The sequence below is a fragment of the Chinchilla lanigera genome, unplaced genomic scaffold, assembly GCF_000276665.1.
Source record: "Chinchilla lanigera isolate Chin_1 unplaced genomic scaffold, ChiLan1.0 scaffold00113, whole genome shotgun sequence".
Taxonomy (NCBI): domain Eukaryota; kingdom Metazoa; phylum Chordata; class Mammalia; order Rodentia; family Chinchillidae; genus Chinchilla; species Chinchilla lanigera.
The window spans coordinates 3,009,664-3,032,489 of NW_004955514.1; the positions used below are offsets into that span (position 1 = coordinate 3,009,664).

Sequence of the window (22,826 nt, forward strand, 5' to 3'; positions counted from 1 at the left end):
GAGACAGAGCTTTTTTCTTGCAGATGCATTTAAACTATGTTTTCTTACACGCATAGCCCTAGCTACGGCCTGTGTTTTGTGCCTGTGTTATCATTCCGTTCAGAATATTTTCTGACTGCTGTTTCTTTGGCTGATGGCTTATTTGGGGACATATCGCTGACTAAACAGTCAGTGACTTTGGAAAATCATCCGTGTTTAAAAATCTCTCTTAACTCTGTCGCAGTCACAGGCTTTCTGTGAGTTGTCGTCATGGGGACAGGCAGATGTGATACACTGTCAGAGGAGGGTGGGTTCTGGGACAGGTCCCTGTCCCCAAGCGAAGGACCTGTGCTTTGGGTTGTTCGGTGTGCTCTGGCTTGCACAGACTCGTAGATTGTGACAGTCTGTAACTGTCACGTGCTGATCCTCTGTATCCTTACTTACTTATTTGCTGGTTTTTTCAAAGTAACCTCAGACTTTGTAAGGACGGTTGGGTGGGAGTGAGTCAGTGCCATCATCGCAGCTTCAGTCTCTCTGTGTGGAGGCCACACCTTCATGATTGAGACAAGCTTCCCCTGCCTTTTTTTTTTTGTAAATAAAGAACTGTTATGAAAGAAATGGCTCCACCTAGATGGAAGGTGGTGTGTCAGACAGAAAAGCAGGCAAGGGACCTGAAACCCAGAGCGTGCCCTGGCCCCCCTAAACTCTCGATGGTCGGGTCAGCCACCGCTTTTTTATCTGTTGTTATAGTTTGGGGTTTGGGGAGGGGAACAATATAATACAGGACACATGTTTTATAAGATTATTTATAATAGTCACCCAAAGAATCATATACAAAAGTGAGTGCAGGAAATCTGTCCACACACTAAAGACCAGAGAATCCACCTGAGGGCCTGGATCCTACAGTAATGTCCTGCATGAGTCCAGCTGAAGACCTAGAGCCCATAACAGTGCCTTCCACAAGTCCACCTGGAGGCCTAGAGCCCATGACAATGTCTCATGCGGGCCTGTCTTGTGGACCTGCGCTGGGGAGGCCCAAAGATCAATAGTGGAGGGTAAAAAGTCTGTGCCAGTGGGAGGAAGGGTCTGTACAAGCCGGCTGAGGGATCTGATATGGAGCCAGGAAGCAACGCTCAAAGTAACCAGAGTGCCCCACAAAAGTGCCACAGCCAACCTCAGCAACAGTGAGGTCCCGGCTCCTCTGATGATGAGGAAAGTCGAGTTCCCATCAGGAAAGCCAATGCAGCAAGCTTCTCCAGGAGACTGGCAGTGCACCATCTTCCCTCCAGAGCCAGGAAGCGATGCTCAAAGTGAGAACCAGAGCTCCCCCAAAGTGAACTGTGGCCATTCTCAGTGACAACAACGTCCCGAGCTGCTCCTCCGACGAGAACAGCCGAGTTCATCAGGAAAGCCAGCATGACAAGGTCCTCCAGCGGAATAGCCCAAGAGAACCAGCAGCTCCCTAGCAGCTTCCAACAGCTGCTACCAGCTCCCAACAACCTCTCTACTTCCTCTCCAGCTCTGCCTCTTCTGCTGCTGGCAGCAGTCCTCAGGTGGGCCACCTGCACCCAGCACCGTGCTGGTTCAGTTCAGCTGGGTGTTCCATATCGACCACTACATCTGCCCCATGGAGAGAGTGTAAAAAAGATATCAGGAGTATAAAAAAGATAAAATTAAAAAAATGATCTAAATACACTCTTAGAACTATTATAAACAGCTAGCACATGAAAGCTGCCTATTGTTCCCATCACCCTTTTAATTCCCTGCGAAGGCCCTCATGGTTCTCCAACAGGAGTCGTTTCTTCACACAAAGGCCAGCTGTTGTACTATCACGATCCGCTGTTACCCGTTAGCTCCAGACTGGAGATTCGGGCTTTTGTTAGAAACACAGCTGCAACATAAGAGCAAAAAATGCTTTAGTAAGAAACTCAGACCTTTGTCCAGTGCTATAACCTGAAGGCGGCACCTGGCTAACCCACGACCTCGCACACAGCTCTTCAGGAACTTCCTCCAAAGCTGCTTGTCCTGTCCCTGCCCCCTCAGCACCAGCACTTGTATTAGCTGACTGTGCGTGTGTGTGTGTGTGTGTGTGTGTGTGTGTGTGCGCGCGCTCGCAGATGCTGTAAGCATGAGCCATCACGCAGAGGTCAAACAGAGGACCAAGAGCCAAAATTCCCGGAAGCGCAGTGGTCAGGTTTCCTTCAAAAATGTGCAGAGGCTGTGTTTCTGGAGAGGAGGGCCCAAGTTCAAAGCAAACAAATGTACCACAGAGCATACAACAGCTTGTTTTCTGGAGGGCTTGTGCCTTGGGATCGGGATGCAGTCCTCTTGAATGCTACTGACCTTCTATAGAACACGCTCCTTGAACAGAGCTGCACTAACGTACACAGCTGCTCCGAGCCGGGGTCGGAAGCCTGTGTTCCTGCTTTCTGAGTTCACCCGCAGGTATCTCTTGGCGTGAGATGAGCCCGGGGCAGAAGGACATTGTGTGACACAGCCTGAGGCGCCCACTGGTGGACTCTTGTCTTCCCGTGGCACCCTCTGTGTCCTTGCACCGTCACTGCTGAGCCTGCAGGGAGACAGGGCCTCGAGGTGCCAGCGTGCTGCCCTGCGCCAGGCCTGAGCCCCCTGGCACCCGTCCCTTTCTCTGCACTGTGGGTCTCGTCACTGCCCTCTGCAGGGAATCAGAGTTGGAGCTGGGGGAGGGGCTGGCCAGCCTGCAGCATTCGCAGCAGGGTAGTTCCATGGGCTGCTCACAGGTGCTGGCCTGAGCAGGCCTGATGGCCGGGTGGCCTCACTGCTGGGAGTGGGAGCTGGGTGGGGAGTGGGGGCTGGGTGCCCCGTGAGCAGGAGAAGCTGGGAAGGTCCTAGCGTGTACACCACGAGGCCTCCTCAATGCCCTTTTTTCTTAGACACTTCCGTCCCTGTGGAGATTGCTGTGAAGAACGTGGAGGACTTTGTCACGGGGTCCATTTAGTTTTCTGACACCTCATTTCTCTCCTACTGCCTTTCACTCGTTCATTTTCTCCTGAGGGTGAATCTCCAGTCTGGTTCCGTCCCTCGCTCCGAGTGAGTCACACGGCGAGCTGGGTGTGGGGCCACAGACCCAAGCAGGCGCAGGCTCTGCGGTGACAGCAAGTGAAGTGTGGCCAGGGCACAGCCCCTTCCTCACCAGCTGTCCTAACCAGGCTGCCCTGGCCATCCGGGCGTGTGCAGTGCGCGTGGCCCTGTGTGTGAGCCAGCCCTCTGTCGCTGTGACACACACCGAGGCAGTTTCTAAGGGAGGGAGGCCTGTTTGGCTCCCGGGTACAGAGCTTCCGGTTGCTCTCTCCTCACTGTGGCCAGGAAGCCAGAAAGAGAGGCAGGAAAGGGCTGCAGCCACCATGCCCCAGGGGATGCCCTAGTGACGAGCTGCCCCTCGGGGCCCTCCCTGTAAAGGATCTGTCTCCTAATGGTCACAGCCTGGCCACCAAACCTTCAGTGTGTGTCCGTCTTTTGGGACACTGCTTCACACACAGCAGGAGGCCAGAGCCCATCTTTAGTCGCAGGGGAATGGGCGCCTCCTATAGGGGACCCCTTGTGCACCCCCAGAGGCGAGGTGGGGGGAGCAGATTAAGAACAAAGGGGAGAGAGAAAGAAGCCCTGAAACGCTGAGATCCGGGTCTTTGCAGGCTCTGTGGAGCAGGGAGCAGGGTTAGTGCAGATGCAGACGTCCTCAAGTCCAGGTTCGTCAGTGTTGTTGACCCGGGCATCCGTTAACCAAAGCTGCAGTCGTGGGAGAGGGCAGAGGTTAACCTACTGCCTCTGCAGGCCACGGGCGGACTGCTGCTGGATTTTGTCATCGCTGGGTTTTTGCACCAGTCCAGGGGCCACCGTCAGACGAGGGGCACAAGGCGCATGGCCAGTGCTTGCCCTGCACGTGTGGGAGTGGGTGAGCTCAGCCCAGGCTGCGCGGGGCACCAGGGGCCTCTGTGCTGTCCTGCTGCTTCCCTGGGGAAAGGACCAAGTCTCGTTCTTAAACCAGACCAGACTGGGCCTCCTTACCCGGAGCTTTAATGGTCGTGTTGGGGGAGGGGATAAAGATTACTGCAAGAGAGAAATCAGTGCGGAAGTGATCAACAGGAAGAGAGACACCGACCTTGGCCTCGGCTGCCTTGGGAGGGCGCAGGTCTCCGACAGGACCTAGTGTCGCGTATGTCAGGCTTGTGCACCTCTGGATTCGCAAGGAGGAAGCTGCTGTCCTCTGCTTCCTTCCTCGGCTTCGTGTGTCCTCATCCAGATGCGGGCACCGCTGTGCTGCTTTCCCGTGAAACAGCCGAGCGGCGAAATGACCCAGGAGCGGTGAAATGACCCTGGCCCGGTCAGTTCTTGGGTGGGGTCCCAGCGCCAGAGCACGCCGAGCCAAGAATTCAGAGCCGCCTGCCGAGATCTGGCTGCAGGGCTGCTCGGATATTTGGGGCTTCTGCCGGAAGCAGCTTGGGTTTGACTCAAATAGCAGCTTAGCTCCAGAAAGAATAGGTGGCATTTTGAGAGATTTGCTCACCAACTGCACAAGAGGGTCTCTGTCCCGTGTGCTGGGTGTCCCCACGACCCGCCCTGCCTGCACATTCTGCGAGCTCCACAGTGATGAAGGAATGACTGGGTCACCAGCTGGGGTGGCCGTGAAGGCCCCTCCTGCCGGAGGCCAGCCCACGCTGGTTTTCTTTGGGCACGGGTCCTACTGGTGCGGGTGATCACGGTGGCGCCGGGCATTGAAGGTGTCTGTGCCAGGTGCCGGCTAAGGCATCTTGCACATAGGGCCTCACTCTTTTAGCCTGCGTTCTGCAAGACAGATCATCTTGACTCCTTTGCCAGCAAAGAAACAGATTCAGAGAGGTTAAGTCCTTCCCTCCGAGGCCACGCAGCGAGGCACTGGTGGTCTCACCTTGTAATTCACTGAGGAAGCGACTCAGCCAGCAGGAGGCTTTCTGAATCCCCGAATAGGGAGCTCTGCCTGCCGATCTGGTGGTGAAAGGCTGAACATGAGAACAGCGCTTTGCTGTGGTCGCTTCCCCGCCTGGGTCTCTCTGCCGCCCTTCTGCGGAAGCCGCTCCCAGGGCTGCCAGCTGCTGTCGGCTCCCACACGCGCCCCCTCTCCCTGCTACACCCCTCGGTCTCTGTCACTGCTTCTCCTCTCGAAGTCCCCCTTCCGTGCCAGGAGAGGTGGGCCTTGGACTTCCTCCTCCTCATCGCTATCTTGCAGTCTCCCCTGACCGACTCACCAGGCCCTGGCTGTGGGCACCCTTCTGCCTGTGACCCCCACTTTAATTCCAGCTGTGACTGGAGATCTGCCTGGCTGCTCTCCCTGCAGCCCAGTTCATCTTCTGCATCTGCATGCACAGCATCAGCCTGTGTTGCTGAGAACAGAAATTCAGGCGACTTGCTGGAGGCGGCTCCCTCTCCGGCTGATCTTACCCAGCAAGACCCAACGCTGCTTCCTCCCAGGGCCTTGCGTCCGTCCGTCTGTCTGCCCTCACCACTGCCTCTTCTCAGCTGCTGCAGGTGTCCGTTTTCCCTGCCCTCTTTTCTTTTGCTCCTGCATAATACTTTCTTCCTGAAACAACCAGAGAGCTGTCTCTAGCCTTATAGTAATTGGATGTGCGCTGCATCAGGCGTTTAGGTGTCTCAGTGCTGGTTGCTTCTGTAAGGAAAGACTTTAAAGTGGGATCTTTATAAATAACAGGCATTCGTTTCTCACGGTTCTAGAGCCTGGGAAGTCCAAGGCCAGGTGCCAGGGGATGGGGCTGGGGAAGGCTTGCTCTCTGCTTCGTGGACCGTGCCTGGTCACCATGCCCTGCGTGTTATGTCAGAAGGGCCAAGAGGAGGCAAATAGAACCCTAAGCTCTTTTCTAGGGCTCTGAGCCCATTCGTGAGGACAGAACCCTCCTGTCCTAACCACCTGCTAAAGGCCCATCTTCCTGATGTTTCTGGGGGAGTTTCTGAGCACGACAGAAAGCCACGAGTTCTCCGTGAGCACCTCCCACCCATCCTGGCCTTGGCACCAGCCGTACCCTCTGTGCCCCTTTTCTGCCAGTCACAAGGCCAGAGCCTCCTGGCTCCCAGTGCCGGTGAGTCCCCCAGGGAGGGCTCTAGGTCTCTCGATCTTATTAGGGAGCCACCCTCCCCCTCCTTTATCTTTGCAGCTCTTCCGCTGCCCCCCAGCAGCTTCGTGTTTGAAAGCTCTTAATGTTTGTGATGAGACCTGGATGCTATGGGGTGAGCTCCACAAGAGCAGGAGCCTCCGGGCACTGTTCTGCTGTCTCCCAGAACTGCGCGGAGGGTTCAGTGAGGGAACGAACGCACAGCCACCCTGCTGCTTCACGTGCCAGGTGCTTCTGACCCCATGGAGTCCCTGCCACCCTGTATGCCCACCTGTCCTCTCCTGATTAGGCTGCTTCCGTGCTGTCTCTGCCTTCGGTGGACTCTGTCAATGTCTCTGCTTCCTGCAGGTGATCAAAGAAGCCTACAGCGGCTGCAGTGGCCCCGCAGACCTGGAATGCCCGGTCCCGGCCAGCGCCCCGGTGCAGAAGGCGGAGCTGGAGAAGGTAACAGACCAGGTCTTCCACAAAGGGGACACAGTGGCCGAGCTGGGTCTCCCGCAGAAAGTGTTCTAAGTTCTGAAGGTGGACTTCGACTCTTGGTGGAGGCACACAGTACAACTGTACATTCCTACAGGGTGCAGCGTGACCTGTTAATACAGGCGTCCCAGGATGTTCAGCAAATCCACCACCCCAGACAGTTACTATTTCACTGTGTCGGGAACATTCAAAATCAGCCTGCAATTTAACAACATTCCCCGAGTTTAGCATTTCTGGGTGGAAAACAGTACAGCCCTGCTTCCTGCCCGCTGAAATGCCCCCTTGGGCTAAGCCGGGTGGTCAGTTCTCAGGCTGTGGTTAATTTTGCTCTCCTCTGCCATGGGTGAGGAGGAGGCTTACAGGTGCAGAGGGTCTGGTACAGAGCAGGGCTGAGGCCAGGGCTGGCTCCTCCAGCCCGCTAAGCCAGCCTCCCAGTGGTTTGCTCCCTGCAGACTGGGACCCGGCCCTTCGTGCCCACTCTCTGGGAAGGCAGAGCCCACTCCTCCTCAGCAGAACGCATGGAACTGGTGTGGCTGTGCCACCTGTGCCTTCCGGCCATTCCCATGGAGACCCATGGCTTCCGGCTTGAGCCCCAGGAACTTTCGGAGGCCTCTCTCTTCAGCCCTGACCAGGGGACAAACAGATCCCTTCTGTCCATCCTTGCATTCATCAGAGTTCCCCAGAGAAGCAGGACCGATGGATGTGCGTGTGTGTGGGAGCAGATGTTCTAAGGAGCTGGCTCACACAGTCACAGCGGGTGCGAGTCCACATCTGCAGTGTGGGCCAGGGGCAGAGACCCGGGAGGTCCCCAGTGCAGATGAGTCAGTGCATCTGCTGGACAGTTCCCTCCCCCAGGGAGGCGGGCCTTCCTGTTCTCTTACCACGGCCTTCACCTGATTGGACAAGGCCCACCCACATTGTGGAGGGCCTATGCCCAGAATCCGCCCATTTAAACCATCTGGAAACACCCCTGAGGCTCACACACAGAACTCGCCATCTGATGCCTTGACAGGACACTTTTTCTCCTGAGGATAGCACACATTCCTGCTCTTTGTGGAAAATGCAGAAAGTTTTGAGAAACACAAATAGGGAGTAAAAAGTCCCGCTGAGTCTGCCCCATGGGGGAGTGCCCCTCCCCCACGCACTGCACACGTAAACCAGCCTTTTCCTGTGCTGCCTTGCTCTTACAGTCCGGGTGATCTTACGCATCCAATTCCTTACGCTGCTTTCTCCCCACATCATCACGAGCAGCTGCATAGGACACGCGCGGACTGTCCGCTTGCCCCTGTCCTGTCCACTCCCATTGCAGTGTTCTCCACTCTGCTGTTTAAAACAGCCCCGTAGTGGACATTTTTTGCATAAATCTTCGTGGCATCTCTGCCTATTGTGCGAGAAGATTTTCCTGGGAGCTGAAGTCCTAGACCGAAGGATAGAGCTGTGCTGTGCTGTGTTGTGTTTTGTTTTCTAGGAGTTTGACTCACGTAGCTAATCCGGGTGCTTTTCTAAAACCTCACTGTGCTGTCATTTCCGGTCGCAGTGCACGGTGTTCTTTTCCTGCACCCTCAGAACTCGCTCTTCGCCTTCCCGGATTTTGGGTTCTGAGGCCGCGTCGGTGGCGGGTGCCCTCTCATCCCCAGTTCCTCGCCCGCGGCCCTTGTGGGGTCACAGGCAGAGGCTCCCTCCTCGGCCAGCACCCCCGGCCCCGCCAGCGTCCTAGGAGTCACGCACGGGTTTCCTTTGTGTCTGGCTCCAATTATTAGTGAGTGGCAGGAGGAAATTAAATGGATGATGGAATGAATATTTAATTTATGCAAGGATAATATGGCTCGACGAGGGAATTTTTTTGTGATCGTAATATGTTCTCAAAAATTGTTTGCAAGAAAAAAATTATTTGAATGAAATAGGCAGGGTCCTGTCACAGCCAGTTGCTTTTCTTCATTTCTGGTGTTTTTAAGGCTTTCGTGATAACCTCACGAGCCAGGCTGAGGCGGGGTGAAGCCCGGCTCTGCGTGTGTTGCTGCGGCTTCGGCCCACATTCCCTTCGCTTTGTAGGTTGACCCACCCTGCGCGGCTGCTCCCGTGGCTGCGGAGGAGTAACCCAGCCCTTTGTGTGCTTCCAGAAGCTGTCCTCGGAGAGGCCCAGCTCGGACGGGGAGGGCGCCATGGAGAACGGGGTCGCCTGCAACGGGAAGGAGCAAGGTGAGCGCCACTGTGCCCGACGCCGTGAGGCAGGTGTGATTGTGAGACGCACCTCGGGTGCCTCGGCCGTGCACGTGTCACTGTCCCGTGTCCTGCCGCGTGGCGGTGGCCCGAAGAGTTCACACTGGTGAGCGTGGTAGTTGCTTCCTCCCCTGAGTGACCACTGGGGTGCGCTCAGGTTTGCCTCGGGCAGTGGCTGCGAGGCCTGATTTCCGGGAAGAGCTTTGGGTAATGAGACCAGAAAGCCGAGCCCCGCGCCCCCCGGAGCACCGCCCTTGCTTGGCATGAGATTCTGCCCAAGCTTTCTCAGTTATAAGGCTCAGCTTCCTCACCTTCACACGAAGGGGCCAAACTCACAGGTTTGTGAAGCTTTTTGTTTGAAAAAAGATTGTCTGAAGAGGTCCTTGTTTTACTTATATTTAATTTTTTTAAATTTTTATTTCAAAGAAAATAGTACAGAAAAAGAATAATAGCAAAATACAAACAAAACAACACAAGGACATTAAAAATGATATGGGGTTCCAAACCAAATGATAGGGATTAACAGTGGTTGTTATATTACATATTGTTATGTTCAGCGAAGTTGCTCAGATTACCAGATGTAAGAATAGAAGGTTGATCAAATCATTAAAGGGAATAAGAAAATAATAATTTAAAAGAAGATTAGAGACAATACATAGTTTCACTAGACAGGATTGTAGGAATTCACCAGTGGTTGTTATACTGCAAATCGTTGTCGTCACATAAGTTGTGTATTTAATTTTTTAAAATATTATGGCAAAACACACGTGATGGAACTCACCTCTTAACCCATTTCACGTGTGCTGTTCGGTGGCCTCAGACACATTCTCATTGTTGAGCAGCTCCCATCCATCGCCAGAGCTTCCCGGACAGAAACTCCGTGACCCCCCCACCCCCACCCCCATCCTGAGCCGCAAGCCACCACTGTGTTGTCTCTGGATCTGGCTGCTCTAGGACCTCGTGGAAGGCGCCTGAGGATCTGGCCCCTCTGTCACTGGCTCACTCGCTTACCATGATGTCGTCAGGGTTCATCCACATTGCAGTGGATATTAGAATTCCCTTCCTTTTTAGGGCTGAGTAATATTCCATTATACAGAGTGACCACATTTCCCTCATCCATTTATCTGTCAGGGATGCGCCATCAGGGCCACTTGCCTCAGGGTTGTTGTGAGTAATCTGGGAACACAGATGGACAGATGGTGGAAACACTTTTTAAGCTCAGGCTTATAGAAGTACAGATTATATCACAGTACAATTCTCCTGTTTGGGCCTGCACTTCTGCGGGTCTTGGTAAACACTGTGGGTGTGTCACCACTGCCAGTCAGACAACACCTCTCACCCAGGTGTGGCTTGCACTCTTCGCGTCCCCACGGCCTCCGCCGCACCGCCCCTGGCAAGTGCTGTCCCTGCTCTGAGCCCCAAGGCCGCGGTGGCAGCTCTGAGCTGGGCTGGTTCTCCTAAGGCCGCGTCCGCCCGCCTCCCGTGCTGCAGTGGGCGCCGGCGCACAGCCGCTTCCTGCCGCCGCGCCCTCCCGTGGCGGACACAGCGGTGCACCGGTGCCAGCGCAGGGCACCGGGGTCACTGTGTATAGAGCTGTTCTGGACACCCTGGTGTGGACACATGGCTCCGTGTCGCTCGCCTGCGCACGCGAGTGGCTAAGTCTTACGCACCCTACCAGCCCGGCCCGTCCTCCGGCTCCGTGTCCTTCTTCGCCGGTGTGTGGCGGCCGTGGTTTCCTTGGTGACCGGCGCCATGAGCCGCCCCATCTGCTCCCTGGTGAGCCTCCTGTCTCCTCTCGTACTTTCCCGGGTGTGTTTCTGCTTTATGAGCTTGGGTCGTTCACGTATTGTGAGCGCCGACCCTGGGGCAGGTGTGTGTCTCACACAGGTCCTCTCCCCATCCGCGCTGGACGCTAACGTCCGAGGTGAGGGTGGGTGTTGGAGGAAACCAAACCTTTGTGCGCTCCTAAGGCCCATACCTTGGCTGCAAGGGTCACGAATCCACGCCCAGGCCACATGCCCTCTGTGGCTAGCATGAAAGGCCTGGAAGGCGACCAGCCCCGAACCCATGGGGACCGTCACACCGGACGGGTCAGTCTGGAAGGTCGTGCCGTCTGCGCCCCCACACGTGGCTTTCCAGTTTGGTCTGCGTATAATTTTAGTCCTGTCTGTCGGAAGCCAGTCAGTGAAACGTATTATCTGTGTCTCCCACGGGGACATTAATTATGTGCAGTCTAAACTGCAATGCTATCTTTGTTTTGTCCTGAAGCAAAATTACATTTCCATGTTCCACTTCACTGTGTTTTTTTGTTGTTGTTTATTTTTCTTTTGGGGGGATTTTGTTTTGTTTTGAGGGGCAGTCCCACTCTGTCACCCAGGCTGGTCTCAATCTTGTGGGTTCAAGCTGTCCTCCCGCCTCAGCCTTCCAAGTGCTGGGAAGGCAGGTGGGCTCTGGGTCTGGCCCTTGCCGTGCCGCTGAGGTGTGTGAGACGCTGGCTGCCCCTTTTCTATTATTTCTTCCCCCGATGTACCTGAGTGAGGGGACTCCACAGTAGTGGATCTGTCTGCACCCCCTGCAGGTGAGCCTGTCAGTGTCTGACATCCCCGTTTGCCGCTGACCAAGCAGCCTCTGTCCTTGGGACGAAAGGTGACCTGGCCCAGGCCTTGCCTTTCCCTGGTGTGGTGCTTGGCTCCCGGCAGACACTAAAGTCGCCGGAGGAGCTGGTGCTTCATCCTAACCTCCATCTCCTCTTGCTCTCGGCTGCTTGCTGAGGGGAGATTTCAGGTCTGACTTGTGTGGGCTTCTCTGCTGGCCCAGTAGAGAAAGCCTGAACCCCGACAGCTGTGCCCCAACATTCGGGTCACACTCAAAGCCTGCAGCCGTCCACAGTGCCCATGGCCAGAGCCAGGAGTGTGGCTCTGAGACTCCTGCTTCTTCCTTTGAGGTGGGCGCCCTCTGGTTCCAACACCAGTGCAGTGTGAGCCAGGCTTGGTGGCACACACCTGCAGTGCCAGCAGTCTAGGAGGCTGAAGCAGGAGGATCACACATTCAAGTTCAACCTGGGTGACTTAGCAACTTAGTGAGACTCAAAAAAAAAAAATTAAAAGGGCTGGGATAGGGGCTGGGGATTTAGCTCAGCAGCACAGCACCTACCTGGCAAGCGCAAGGTCGTGAGTTTGATTCCCAGTACCAGAAAGAAAAAAAAAGGGCTGGGATATGGCTCAGTGTGAAGGCCCTGAGCCCAAGGCCTAGTATTGTGTGTTGCTGTGCATGCGCTCTCTCTCTCTCTCTCTCTCTCTCTCTCTCTCTCTCACACACACACACACACACACACACACACACATACACACGACCCTGAAGGAGAGCCTGTTAGGGTGGCTCTGATACCGAGGGGACGTGAGGGAGGAGTGAGGTTCCGATCCCTGACACGTGGCAGTGGTGGGACAGCCAGCGCCGCACACCCCTGGTCCTCAGGCAGGGCCCGAGGGGGACGTGCTGGGTCCGGAGCTGGTGGAGTAGTCCCCAACCTTTCTCCCACTGCGACAGGGAAAAGCATCTGGATTCCCGTTTCTCTGGGACTGGCTGGCGATGTTTGGCTCTGTGAGCGGAGCAGAGTGTGCTTTGCCTCGGGCGCCTCTGTCACCCGTGTCCCAGCTCCCGCTCGAGTCCTTGCACACTTCTGCCGCCCTCTGCCTGGAGCTGAGCTCTGAGTGTCAGGCACTGTTCCCTAATTCCGTGACGGGCACCTGGCTCTGCCTTGCTCGAGCCAAATAGCAGCTGCAGAGGGTCTGGGGGCTTCCTTCCCACGAGGGTGAACCAGCCCCTCCTGTTGCAGAAGTCAGTCGGCGAGCAGCTGAGGAGTCCAGGGCGCTGGCCGTCCCCCTACAGCTCTGTAGTGGAGTCCGCAAGTGTGTTCCCGGCAGGAGCCAATCTCAGGGCAGCTGAGGGGCCCAACAGCCCAGCTCCAGGGCCGAGCAGGGTGCTGGGGTGCTGTGCCCTGCTGGGCACCGCTGTCCTGGCCGTGGCGCCAGGCAGAGCTTCGCTGGACGAGGCGGAGGTAGAAGACACGCTGCAGGCGCTTTGCCGACAGTAGGGCGCAGCTGTCACGGTGCCTTCCGTTTTGGTCTGGTGGAGCTGCAGTCAGAGCAGCCGAGCTGTCCCTGCCGGGGCACTGGGTTTTCGGTGCTTCCTGGTGTGCACGAGACCGTGGGAGAGGCAGGGGTGGCATTCCTGTGTGCGTCATTCCTGAGATCATGTGAGGGCGCGACTTGCTTCATTTAAACTAATACACAGCTGATAGGACTGTGTCGCATTAGGCAGCTCAGGCTGCCAGGGCAGAGCTCCACAGGCCATGGGTGAGACCGCAGGCGCCCGCTGTCTGGCTCAGAGGTGTGCCCTGTGGACATGACACTCCCCATGAGATGACTTTAGTGAACATTTGGGGAGGTGACACACCTGTCACTTTGGGTGGTTTCCGTGGCAGGTGGCCGTGTGCTCGGTGCGTCCTCACCTGCTCCTCCTGTGCAGGTCTCTTCTTACGGAGATGCTGAGCCTGGGGGCCAGGGCCCCCCAGCATGAGCCCCTCTCACCTGGGAGCTGCCCCGGTCCACGTGGGCTCCAGGTGCTGATGATGCCCACGTGGACACCATGCACTAGTGTCTGCGTGTGACCAGGCCCAGGCTCGAGGGAAGCCAGAAGCCCTTCCTGTGCAGTCGATCCTAACAGCACAGCACTGTGGGCAGGAAGGCAGTGCGGGCCCGAGAGCCCCACATCGGGCAGAGCGAGGGCCCAGCAGATGGGCTGGGGGCCCCGGGAGGACCCAGCACCCCGGTGCTGCAGATGCGCCTTCGGGCCAGGCAGCACCTCTGCCCTGTGCCCCTGGGGCCCTGCTTTCCAGCAGTCCTCTTCCGCCTGGCCGGCTCTTCCCGGGGTCGGCGGGCTGAGTCCCTGCAGTGAGTGCTGAGCTAAGGGCAGGCGCTCGGGCACGAGGGCACCACTCGCCTGCACAGCCCTGCGTGACCTCCGTGCGTCACTGTCACGTTGTACGCCCTCTGTGTGCGTGTGCCTGAGAATGCGTGCACGTGTGTGTGTTGCTTGTGCACGAGTATGTCCGTGTGCACACCGTATTGTTTGTGGTGCACGCGTGTGCCTGCAGTGCTTGTTGAGGGGTGTGTGATGCTTGTGATAGGTGCGAGTATGCCCGAATGCCTGTGTGTGCCGGGCCTGCGGGGGAGCCCAGTGCCTGTGAGCAGTCCTGTGACCCTGTGTGGTGTGGGTCCCCACATCCGCGCCCGCAGCCGGCGTGGAGGCGCTCGGGGGCCTGAAGTGCAAGCGTCGGGGGACGTGTGGTGCTTTCTGCCTTCTTTTCTCGTCAGCGTTTTTGGCTTTGTTGTTGACAGTGAAGCGGAAGAAGAGCGCCAAGTCGGAGGCGAAGGGGACGGCGCCGAAAGTCACTGGGAAGAAGATCACCAAGATCATCGGGCTGGGGAAGAAGAAGCCGTCCACAGACGAGCAGACCTCGTCCGCCGAGGAGGACGTGCCCACCTGTGGTGAGACGCGGGCCCCAGGAGCCGGTGGGCGGGCTGCAGGGTCCCCATGCAGGGTCCCCACGCCTGGGCCCCGGGGGCTTCCGCAGTGTGCTGTGGGCGTCTGGGTCGTGGGGAATGCAGTTTTCCTGCCGTAATGAGTGGCATCACGGGCTTGGGGTGATCCCGAACTTCTTGCCAGATGACAGGCCCGGTGAGCTCCTCCCGGTTCCTCTCCAGCACTGCCAGCCCAGAGCAGCTGGGGCTTTGTGAGGGAGGGCGTGCAGAGCTGCAGAGCTGTGGGACTGAGATGGGGCGCTCCCGCAGGCTGCAGGGAGAACCCCGACGTCTTCCACGGTAACACTTCCAAACTTCAGTCTCCACCCAGTGGCACCGTGTGGGCGCAGACCCGCGCGGCCTTCAGGCGTGCACTGTTTCCCGGGCGTGCGCTGGGCTTGTGGTGCACGACTGTGACCGGAATGGCTGTGCCCTCCCGTGGGTCGGCCTAGACAGGTGCAGAGCACAGACTCGAAGAGGCAGCACCTGTCCTTGGTCTGATCGGTCACAGGAGGGGCAGTCAGTGGGGGGCCCGGGGCGGGCCGATGGGGCAGCCTCTGGCGGGGGCTGAGAGCTCTGTTTCTCAGCGGCCAGCTTTAGAAGGATCGTGCCGCTGCTTTGGGAGGAAAGCTATAGACGGGCATTCGGCCTCGTCGCTTAGACCACGCTGGGGTTAAACCCGGGTCTTCCGCGTGCTAGGCGGGTGCTCGACCGCTGACCCGTCGCCCAGGACGTTGTCAGAGCACTGGCTGCACGTCAGTGTCCCGCAGCGCACACCATCGCTCCTGTTGTTCTGTCTGCACCTGCACCCCTCCCTCGGGGCCCCGCCACGCTTTCACCGAGGACCCATCGTGTCCGAGGCACGGCACTTTCCTTGGGAGGCCACAGGTGTGTCGCTCGGGCCCTCCCCACTGGCGTATTTACCCTTGGGTGATCTGTCCCGAGTGCTGCTGTCCCTGCCCGTGAGCCTTTACTGGAAGGAAGCGTCCAGGTGGAGCCCGTGGGAGGCGGCACAGGCCGAGTATGCAGGGTGGGCGAGGGCCGCAGGAGCCTCTACCAAGCTGTCCCAGGGCAAGACGGTGAGTCTCCGCACCCTCCCAGCAGCACAGGCGTCCGTGTCCTCCAGCCCTGCGTAGCATCCACCTCTCGTGGACGCAGTGAGGTCCTGCGGGAGGCCGTGGTGTCAGCCTTATGAATTGAAGGTGTCCCCCCGGACAGTCCAGAGAAGTGACCACCCTCGGTTGGGTTGGGCAGACTGGTGTCACTGTGCGGGCAGCTGGGGTCTGGTGAACTTGTTCTTGATCGAGGGCAGCTGGGGCAGTTTCCCAGTCTCCTCTGGATTCGCTCTCCGGAGCAGGGAACACGCTGTGGGTAGCCCAGGTGGCCTGTTGTGGATGGAGCGGGAATGATGAGGGGGTGCCACCGTGCTGTGCCCTGTGGACACGACACTTCCCATGAGAGGACTTTAGTGGACATTTGGGGAGGTGACACACCTGTCACTTTGGGTCCCAACCACATCTCAGCAATCAGGAGCAAGCCAGCCCTAGAGGGCACAGGCTTAGAGCCCCATGTCCGTGTGTTCGTCCCACAACTCCCTGCTGGCCTGGGAGGCCACACGTTGGGTCAGCAGTGGCGCCGTGGGCATCGGCACCATGCTGGCCGTGGGCAGTGCTGCACACTCTGACCGCGCCTGCTGCTCTGTGGATGTCTTGGGGCCCAGCTCCTCCCAGCTGCTTCCAAAGGAGTCCTGACAGTGTGCTCAGGCCCACCTTTTAGTCACGTGTGACCAAAGCAAGGTCCCTCTCGGGTGGGCCCGCCACTCCCTTCTCTGCCTTCCTCCTACAGCTGCCTAAATTCCAGAGCCACCTGGCCTGCCACCAGAGACGTCAGACATGGGGACAGCTGGCTGTAGGGGGGTTTGTGTCTGCCCCTCAGCCTACACTTCTTATTTAGTCTGTGCCTGTGAATTAAGTGTGTGTGTGTGTGTGTGTGTGTGTGTGTGTGTTACTGGGAGTTGAACCGGGTTCTTCACACTGACCTATATCTCTAGAGATTATTTTCTAGAGAGACAGGGTCTCTCGAAGTCACTAAGTTGTCCGGGCTGAGCTTGAACTTGTGACTCTCTGGCCTCAGCTTCCCAGAGTGCTGGGATTACAGGTATGGACACCATGCCTGCCTTGTAAAGTTAACTTTATAGTTTTACTGAAGCCTTCTCATGCAACTGTGCCGTGGTGCTGAGAAAGATTTCCTTCTTTAGAATGTGGAGCAGAAATAACCCGAAACCACTGAGCTGAAATCCCCAAATTTTAAAGGAGCAGTAGCACCCTACCACAATAGAAATGGGATCAAAAAGCCTCAAAACCAATAAAACTAAGAGCAGATCGCTTAAGGACCAGCCAGCTATGCGGCTCCCCAAAGCCGCAACCTCCAGTTCTTTGGGGCCCAGGCCCTGACCTGGCCACGCCTTGGCATCCCTGGTGCTGGATTCACAGACCCCAGAGGTGACGACCAGGGCCTGGGCTGGCCTGGGTTCATTGGCAGCCTGGCTGTGGGCTGGGAGCACGCAGGGCCCACCTGTCACCCCAGGCCCCTCTATGGGCGTGGCTTGCGCCCTTCCCACCTGGGAAAGAGACCCCGGCGCGCTTTGGTGAGAGATGGGGCCACACGGCCGCATGGCTTCCTGGTTTCATCAGCAGGCCTGCTCTCCAGGCCTACTTTGTTTTTTTTATTTTTCCCTTTTTAAAACCATAAATAAACCCAGGAAAGGCACTGGAATATGGTAATGCCCCGTGAAGTCACGCTCTAAATACTGCGCGGCTCTGTCATGTGTAATCATTCCCTTTGTGGCTGCTACATCAGGAACCTCGCAGCATCAGGGCCGCGGGCTGCGTCCCGTCTGGGAGAGACAGACACATCGCGCGTGTGCGCACCTCCCGGTGGGTGGGCAGCGTGTGGTGACCACTGCCGCTGCCCTGAAGGGCTTGGTGCCGGAGCAAGCGGGTGCCCTCACGTGACTCTGAAATCAGTCATGTGGGTTGCAAGGGGAGCGCTGTCGCTGCTGTGGCTCCTGAGGCCTCCTGCGGCTGCCTGAGTCCCCAGACACGGATGCGGAGCTTCTCTGCCCTGCTCGCAGCTCCGGGTCACCTTCTGTGTTGAGGCCGCTCAGTTGTGTCTCAGGCTGTCCGGTGAGCATCAGCTCTGGCTGTACCAAGTGGCTCCCTCTGCTCTCATGGGCCTTTGAGACCGTCCCTACAGGCCCTCCTAACTGTGTAAAGCACCCGAGGACCTCAGTGAGCTTTAACCTGCTCCGTGTACACTGAGGGTGCAGTCACTGGCACTGAACCACAGGCTTACGTCTCCACTGTCATTCTCCACCCTGGGGAGGTAGGCGGCCCTTTTCTGGGCATGGGTAGCAGCGAGTACATGTCCAGCCAAACAGAAACTTAGACGCCATGTGTGCCGACTAGATGTTTTTAGCAAATATCAGGCAAATATTTATAAATAAAATCCTGGGTCCTGAACGCACTGTTCTGTTTGGGTTTTATGGTGTTGCTGACTGCAGTAAAGTAAGACTCAGCACATGAGAGTGATAAAAAGTTCTCTTGATGCCTCTGGAAAAGGACTGGGGGTGTGTTTGCTTTTGTTAGCATTTTTATGTGTGCGCGCGTGTGCACGTGTACATGGACTGAAAGAGGTTACTGACATGGGTCGGAATCCGTGCTTTCGCCCTGGTCTGCGCCTTGGCACCGCTTGCCTCCTTTTCTGGCCTTCGAGGAGGGCGGCCAGGTGTCGTGCGGCGGCGTTCGCAGCCGCCCTGGCAGGCTGTCTCCTGCCTTATTCTTCAAAATGTGCATTTTGCACATGACTTGACCGTTGCCTGAATGTCCCTTTTTAAAAAGTGGGTCTGGTTCCTACAGTTCGGTCACCTGCGGCGGTGTCTCTCTGCAGTGCGCTGGAGACACCATGCCCAGCCTGAGAGGGTGCCGCCGAGCCCACACAGAGCCCGGTCCACGTGGGCAGCCTCGCCAGTGGGCACGACCTCCCCTCGGTGCCAGGACACGGGAGAGGCCTGGAGGGTGCCTTGGACCAAGGCTTCCTTCCTCGGTGGGGTCATTCCAGGGCTGGGGACCTTACTTTCATTTTCTATTTTTTTCCTCACATAAGCCACAGTCCACCTTTCCATGACTCGTGTGTGCTTAATGGCATCTGGGGCTTCTCAGAATCAGTCCATGTCCTTTCAACAAGTCCCCTTTGGCTACTGGACGGCAGCGGCCAACAGCCCTCTTCCCGTCCGGCTGTCCTCACCCGCTGACTCAGGGGCGGTCATCTTCTCCAGGTTGTGAACCTTAGACACCCGAGCCCGTTCTTAGCACACGTGACGCCCGGAGCTTCTGGAGGGGCCCTCCGCTGTCTTGGAAGAGCCCCAGGCCCTGCTGGCGTGGAGCCACCATGTGGTAGTGACTCCGGTTCATGTGGGTTGGCATTCAGAGTTGTGGGCATGACGAGTTTGCTGTCTGCATGCCACCTTCCCAGGCGTCTCTAGCAAGGCGACACCAGCGGGACCCAGGCCATCTCCCACACCCCGCCTCGGCAGGCAGCCCAGAGCTGACTCCTCTCGTCTCCTTGTAGGCTACCTGAACGTGCTGTCCAACAACCGCTGGCGGGAGCGCTGGTGCAGGGTGAAAGACAACAAGCTCATCTTCCACAAGGACAGGGCCGACCTGAAGACGCACATCGTCTCCATCCCACTGCGCGGCTGCGAGGTCATCCCGGGCCTGGACTCCAAGCACCCCCTGACCTTCCGGCTGCTCCGCAACGGACAGGAGGTGGCCGTGCTTGAGGTACGGGGTTTCCGGCCGCCACCCTCCAGGGGAGCCCCAAGGTGGCTTCCTTCCCCCAGCCACATTCTGCCTCCGTCCCCTCGTCCCTTCCACCTGGCTGCTGGCACCGGTTTGGAGTGTCCCGTTCCATGCCGTGGCCCTGCTGTGGCCATCTGCTTTTCCTCCTCTCTCTCCTGTCTTTCTGGGCAGTGCCACCAGTGCCAGCCGTGCCAGCTTTGGTCCCATCATACTCATCAAGTGTGCCAGGGTCCCTGTTCCACACTTTGCGTCCTGTTGTGTTTGTGGAGATGAAACCCACAGCTCCTGAGAGTGGATCCCGTTTGAGGCTCCCAGGGCAGGAGCTTGTGAAACCCCGGTGGGAACATTTCCCTCCACTCCGCTGCCTCCGAGCTATGGTAAATGAGTTCCGACCCGTCCTTCCGGACGTTCTCAACTTCTTTCCTGGTGGAACAGCATTTGGGGATGGCCAGGTGGCCCTGTAGGCGGCAAGCCAGGGCATCTTTGCATTATGGACCTTTGGCTTTGTCTTAGTTACTTTTTTCTTGTTGCTGAGACAAAATATCCAGCACCCAAAATTAAGGAAAGAAAGGTTTATTTAGCTCTCAGTTTGTGGAGGTTTCAGTCCATGATCAGCTGGCTCCAAGGCGGGGTGGTGGGGCACAGGGGTAACAGTTCAAGGTGCAGAAGACAGAAAAAACAGCAAGAGCAAGAGAGCGGTAGCAAGTATCTTTTCCCTCCTTACATTGTGTATCGGCTGTCTGCCCACGCCCACACCAGCTCGGTGCCCTGCTCTTGCACAGGCTCAGGGTGAATACAAAGTAAGGGCCCTGGCCCCCTGCGCAGTCACTTAAACTTCTAAAGCTGACAAAGTGGGGAACATCCCGGAGCGCTAAGGGCAGGTCCTTCTCACCCAGGATGTAGAACCGCTGAGTCACTTAGTTTAGCTTCCGGACTCCTGAAGTTGACACAGTGTATCAACCATGACAATCCACCCCTTGTCCACTTGGCAACCAGACACATTTTTAAAACCAGTTTCCAGATAGAAAGACATTATTTTTGTCCTTTTACAACTTGAACATTATAACGCATTATACTGAAGAAGCAGTATTAAGTCTGTCAACATTATATTGCATGCTGAGTTACTTACTTAAGCCTTTGGACACCGCAAGTTGACACAATGTATCAACCATAACAGGCTTCCACACACTTTATTTATTTGTCCACTTTGCTATTCTCCGCAGCAGAAAGTGGCAATTGAAACTAACAGGGAGGACTCCAAACTTCATTTTTGAAAATTTTCCTTTTTCATCTTGTTGTATTGGCCTGCTTTCTCCCCAGTATTAATTCAGCTGTGTCTCTCCTTTGTCTCCCCCTCCTAGCATCGCTATGGCCGTTACCAAGACACAGAGCGACACACACACCTGTACCCACAGTCACAGCCGACAGGGCGCCTGTGTGTTTCCACTGTGGTCGCAGAAGTGAGGCTGTGTGCAATTCAGGGCAGTGGGCCGGTGCACGGTCTCAGCTGGTCTAACAGAGCCAGGCCCCAAATGCTAGCAGGGGTACGGGGTGGAGCCAGCATCGGGGTGCCCACACAGGCAGTATCTTGAGTTTCAGAGGCAGGAGTTTGTTTCAGGGGCCGTTTTCACACAGGCTACCTTTTATTTGGGGGCAGGACTGGGGCCCCGAGCAGGTGAAAAGCAGAACAGTATCTCCTTCCTCCCAAGGCTTCACAGCCCAGACCCCTTGGGAGCGGGCCCAGAGGACCAACTGCGCCCCCTGGTGGTGGCCCTGCAGCCACCCGGTGCTGGAGAAAGATCCACTTGGGACGCCTTAGGAGAGCTGCGTCGCAGGCCCTGATCACAGCAGTCTTTCGGCTTCGTTTTCTTTCAGTACAGCACCCACATTGGAATGTAGTCAGTGTTTTTGTAGACATTCACGTGGTGTGAAAACTGTCGGGTGGACGGCCGTGGGAAGCTGGAAGCCTAGCCCCGTGATGTAAGGCTGTGGTCTCCCTGGGAGCTTTGGCAGGGGATCCAAGCACGGGACAGGTTGGGCCACACAGGTGCGAGGCCGGCTGCTGTGCAGGCAGAGCGGCCTGGGCAGGCAAGGTGGCGCGGGCCAAGTGTTCAGCCGAGTTCAGTGTAATTGGGCGCACACCAAGCCCGTTCTTCCAGTCTGTGGGGATGCCCCCCTCGGGCCTGGTAGGGATGACTTAAACGGGGGAAATATGGGCCCCGGCCGGTGCTGCCAGCGTTCGAAAGGGAACTTCTTAATTTGTGGCTCTCCCTGGCATAGACTGGAATCATTAACACATTTCGTATGCCTTTAAGTTCTACCTGTAAAATTACTCTACTTAAAAGATTTACAATTTTTATAAAAATAAATTTACTTTTCCTTCAACATTGAGTCTGTTCATACATTTGATAGCTCAGTTTCCCCTAAATGGTAAACACTGTTGACATTTAGACTAGTCTCATTTCTTTAGATACCATTATAAAATGTATAATGACTCTTACATATCATTATAAAATGTATCACAACTGGTTTTCCAAATCACGTCGCAGGATGGCTTAAAACTTGATGAGTATAACCTCAGAGATCTATTTTAGACGTGCAGTTAAGCAGATCTAATTGTGGGGCCAGCGGGATTGTGGGACTGGCCTGTGCGGGGCAGCCTGGCGGCCCCCCACACCATGGAACCCCTGTGGGCACCCGAGGTGGAGGAGCACACAGCCGACCCGGTAGCGAGTGCAGTTTTCACGGTCCCTGCCATCAGAGTGGCCTGCAGCCAGAGCGTAGCTGAGCCCACTGGGTCGGGCAGCAGCGGCCGGGGCTCCTTCCTGTGCCACTCTGCCACCGAGTGACCCAGGCTGCCAGCGCAGCTGCCTTTGCCGGAGTGGAGCTGGCAGCAGTGAGCCCACGTCACACGCCCAGCGTCTCCGCCTGGGCTTATCGGCCTGGGTCTGCCCTTGGCACCCTTGCTCCCGGACCCGCTGTGACCCGCCACTCGGGCCAACAGCGTCCTCTGTGTCACACCTCTATCTTTCATCGCCTCTCCCGTCTCGGTCTCCTCCTGGGCAGCCTTTGAAAGCAGAACTCATGAGAACGTCTGCCTCTCCCCGCAGGCCTCCTCCTCGGAAGACATGGGCAGGTGGATCGGGATCCTTCTGGCGGAGACAGGGTCCTCCACAGACCCCGGGGCCCTGCACTACGACTACATAGACGTGGAGATGTCTGCCAACGTCATCCAGACCGCCAAGCAGACCTTCTGGTAAGCCTGCGCGGCCTCGGTCACTCCCTGGAGCGCGTCACCCTGACTTTGGTGTAAGTGTGTGGATGAGATAAACCAACCCGAAAGACTTTCCCTTTGTATTATTTTAATCCTCCTTTTCTCCAGATACTTTTTATCATTTCATCTCTGGGTTTCAGTTAGAGCAGAGATTGGCAAGCTTGTATAAAGGGCGTGTTTGTTCCGCGGCCCCGCTCCTGCCGCCGCCAGAACCACGGGCGGCCCAGCTGACACAGCACCGGCCCCAGGCCCGGGCAGGCGAGAGACAGGCCGAGCACTCCGGAGACAGTGCCTC

At 56.8% G+C, this 22,826-nt stretch overlaps 1 protein-coding gene across 3 annotated transcripts in view; it reads left to right on the forward strand.

The window, feature by feature from the left end:
* Afap1 (actin filament associated protein 1) overlaps positions 1 to 22,826 on the forward strand; it is a 116,233-nt gene that overhangs the window by 75,549 nt on the left and 17,858 nt on the right. For all 3 annotated transcript variants that reach the window (XM_013506784.1, XM_013506786.1, XM_013506787.1), the window contains 5 exons: positions 6,468 to 6,563; positions 8,717 to 8,795; positions 14,216 to 14,365; positions 19,028 to 19,239; positions 22,368 to 22,513. In XM_013506784.1, coding sequence (XP_013362238.1) covers positions 6,468 to 6,563; positions 8,717 to 8,795; positions 14,216 to 14,365; positions 19,028 to 19,239; positions 22,368 to 22,513 — 683 coding nt within the window. The remainder of the gene's footprint in view (positions 1 to 6,467; positions 6,564 to 8,716; positions 8,796 to 14,215; positions 14,366 to 19,027; positions 19,240 to 22,367; positions 22,514 to 22,826) is intronic.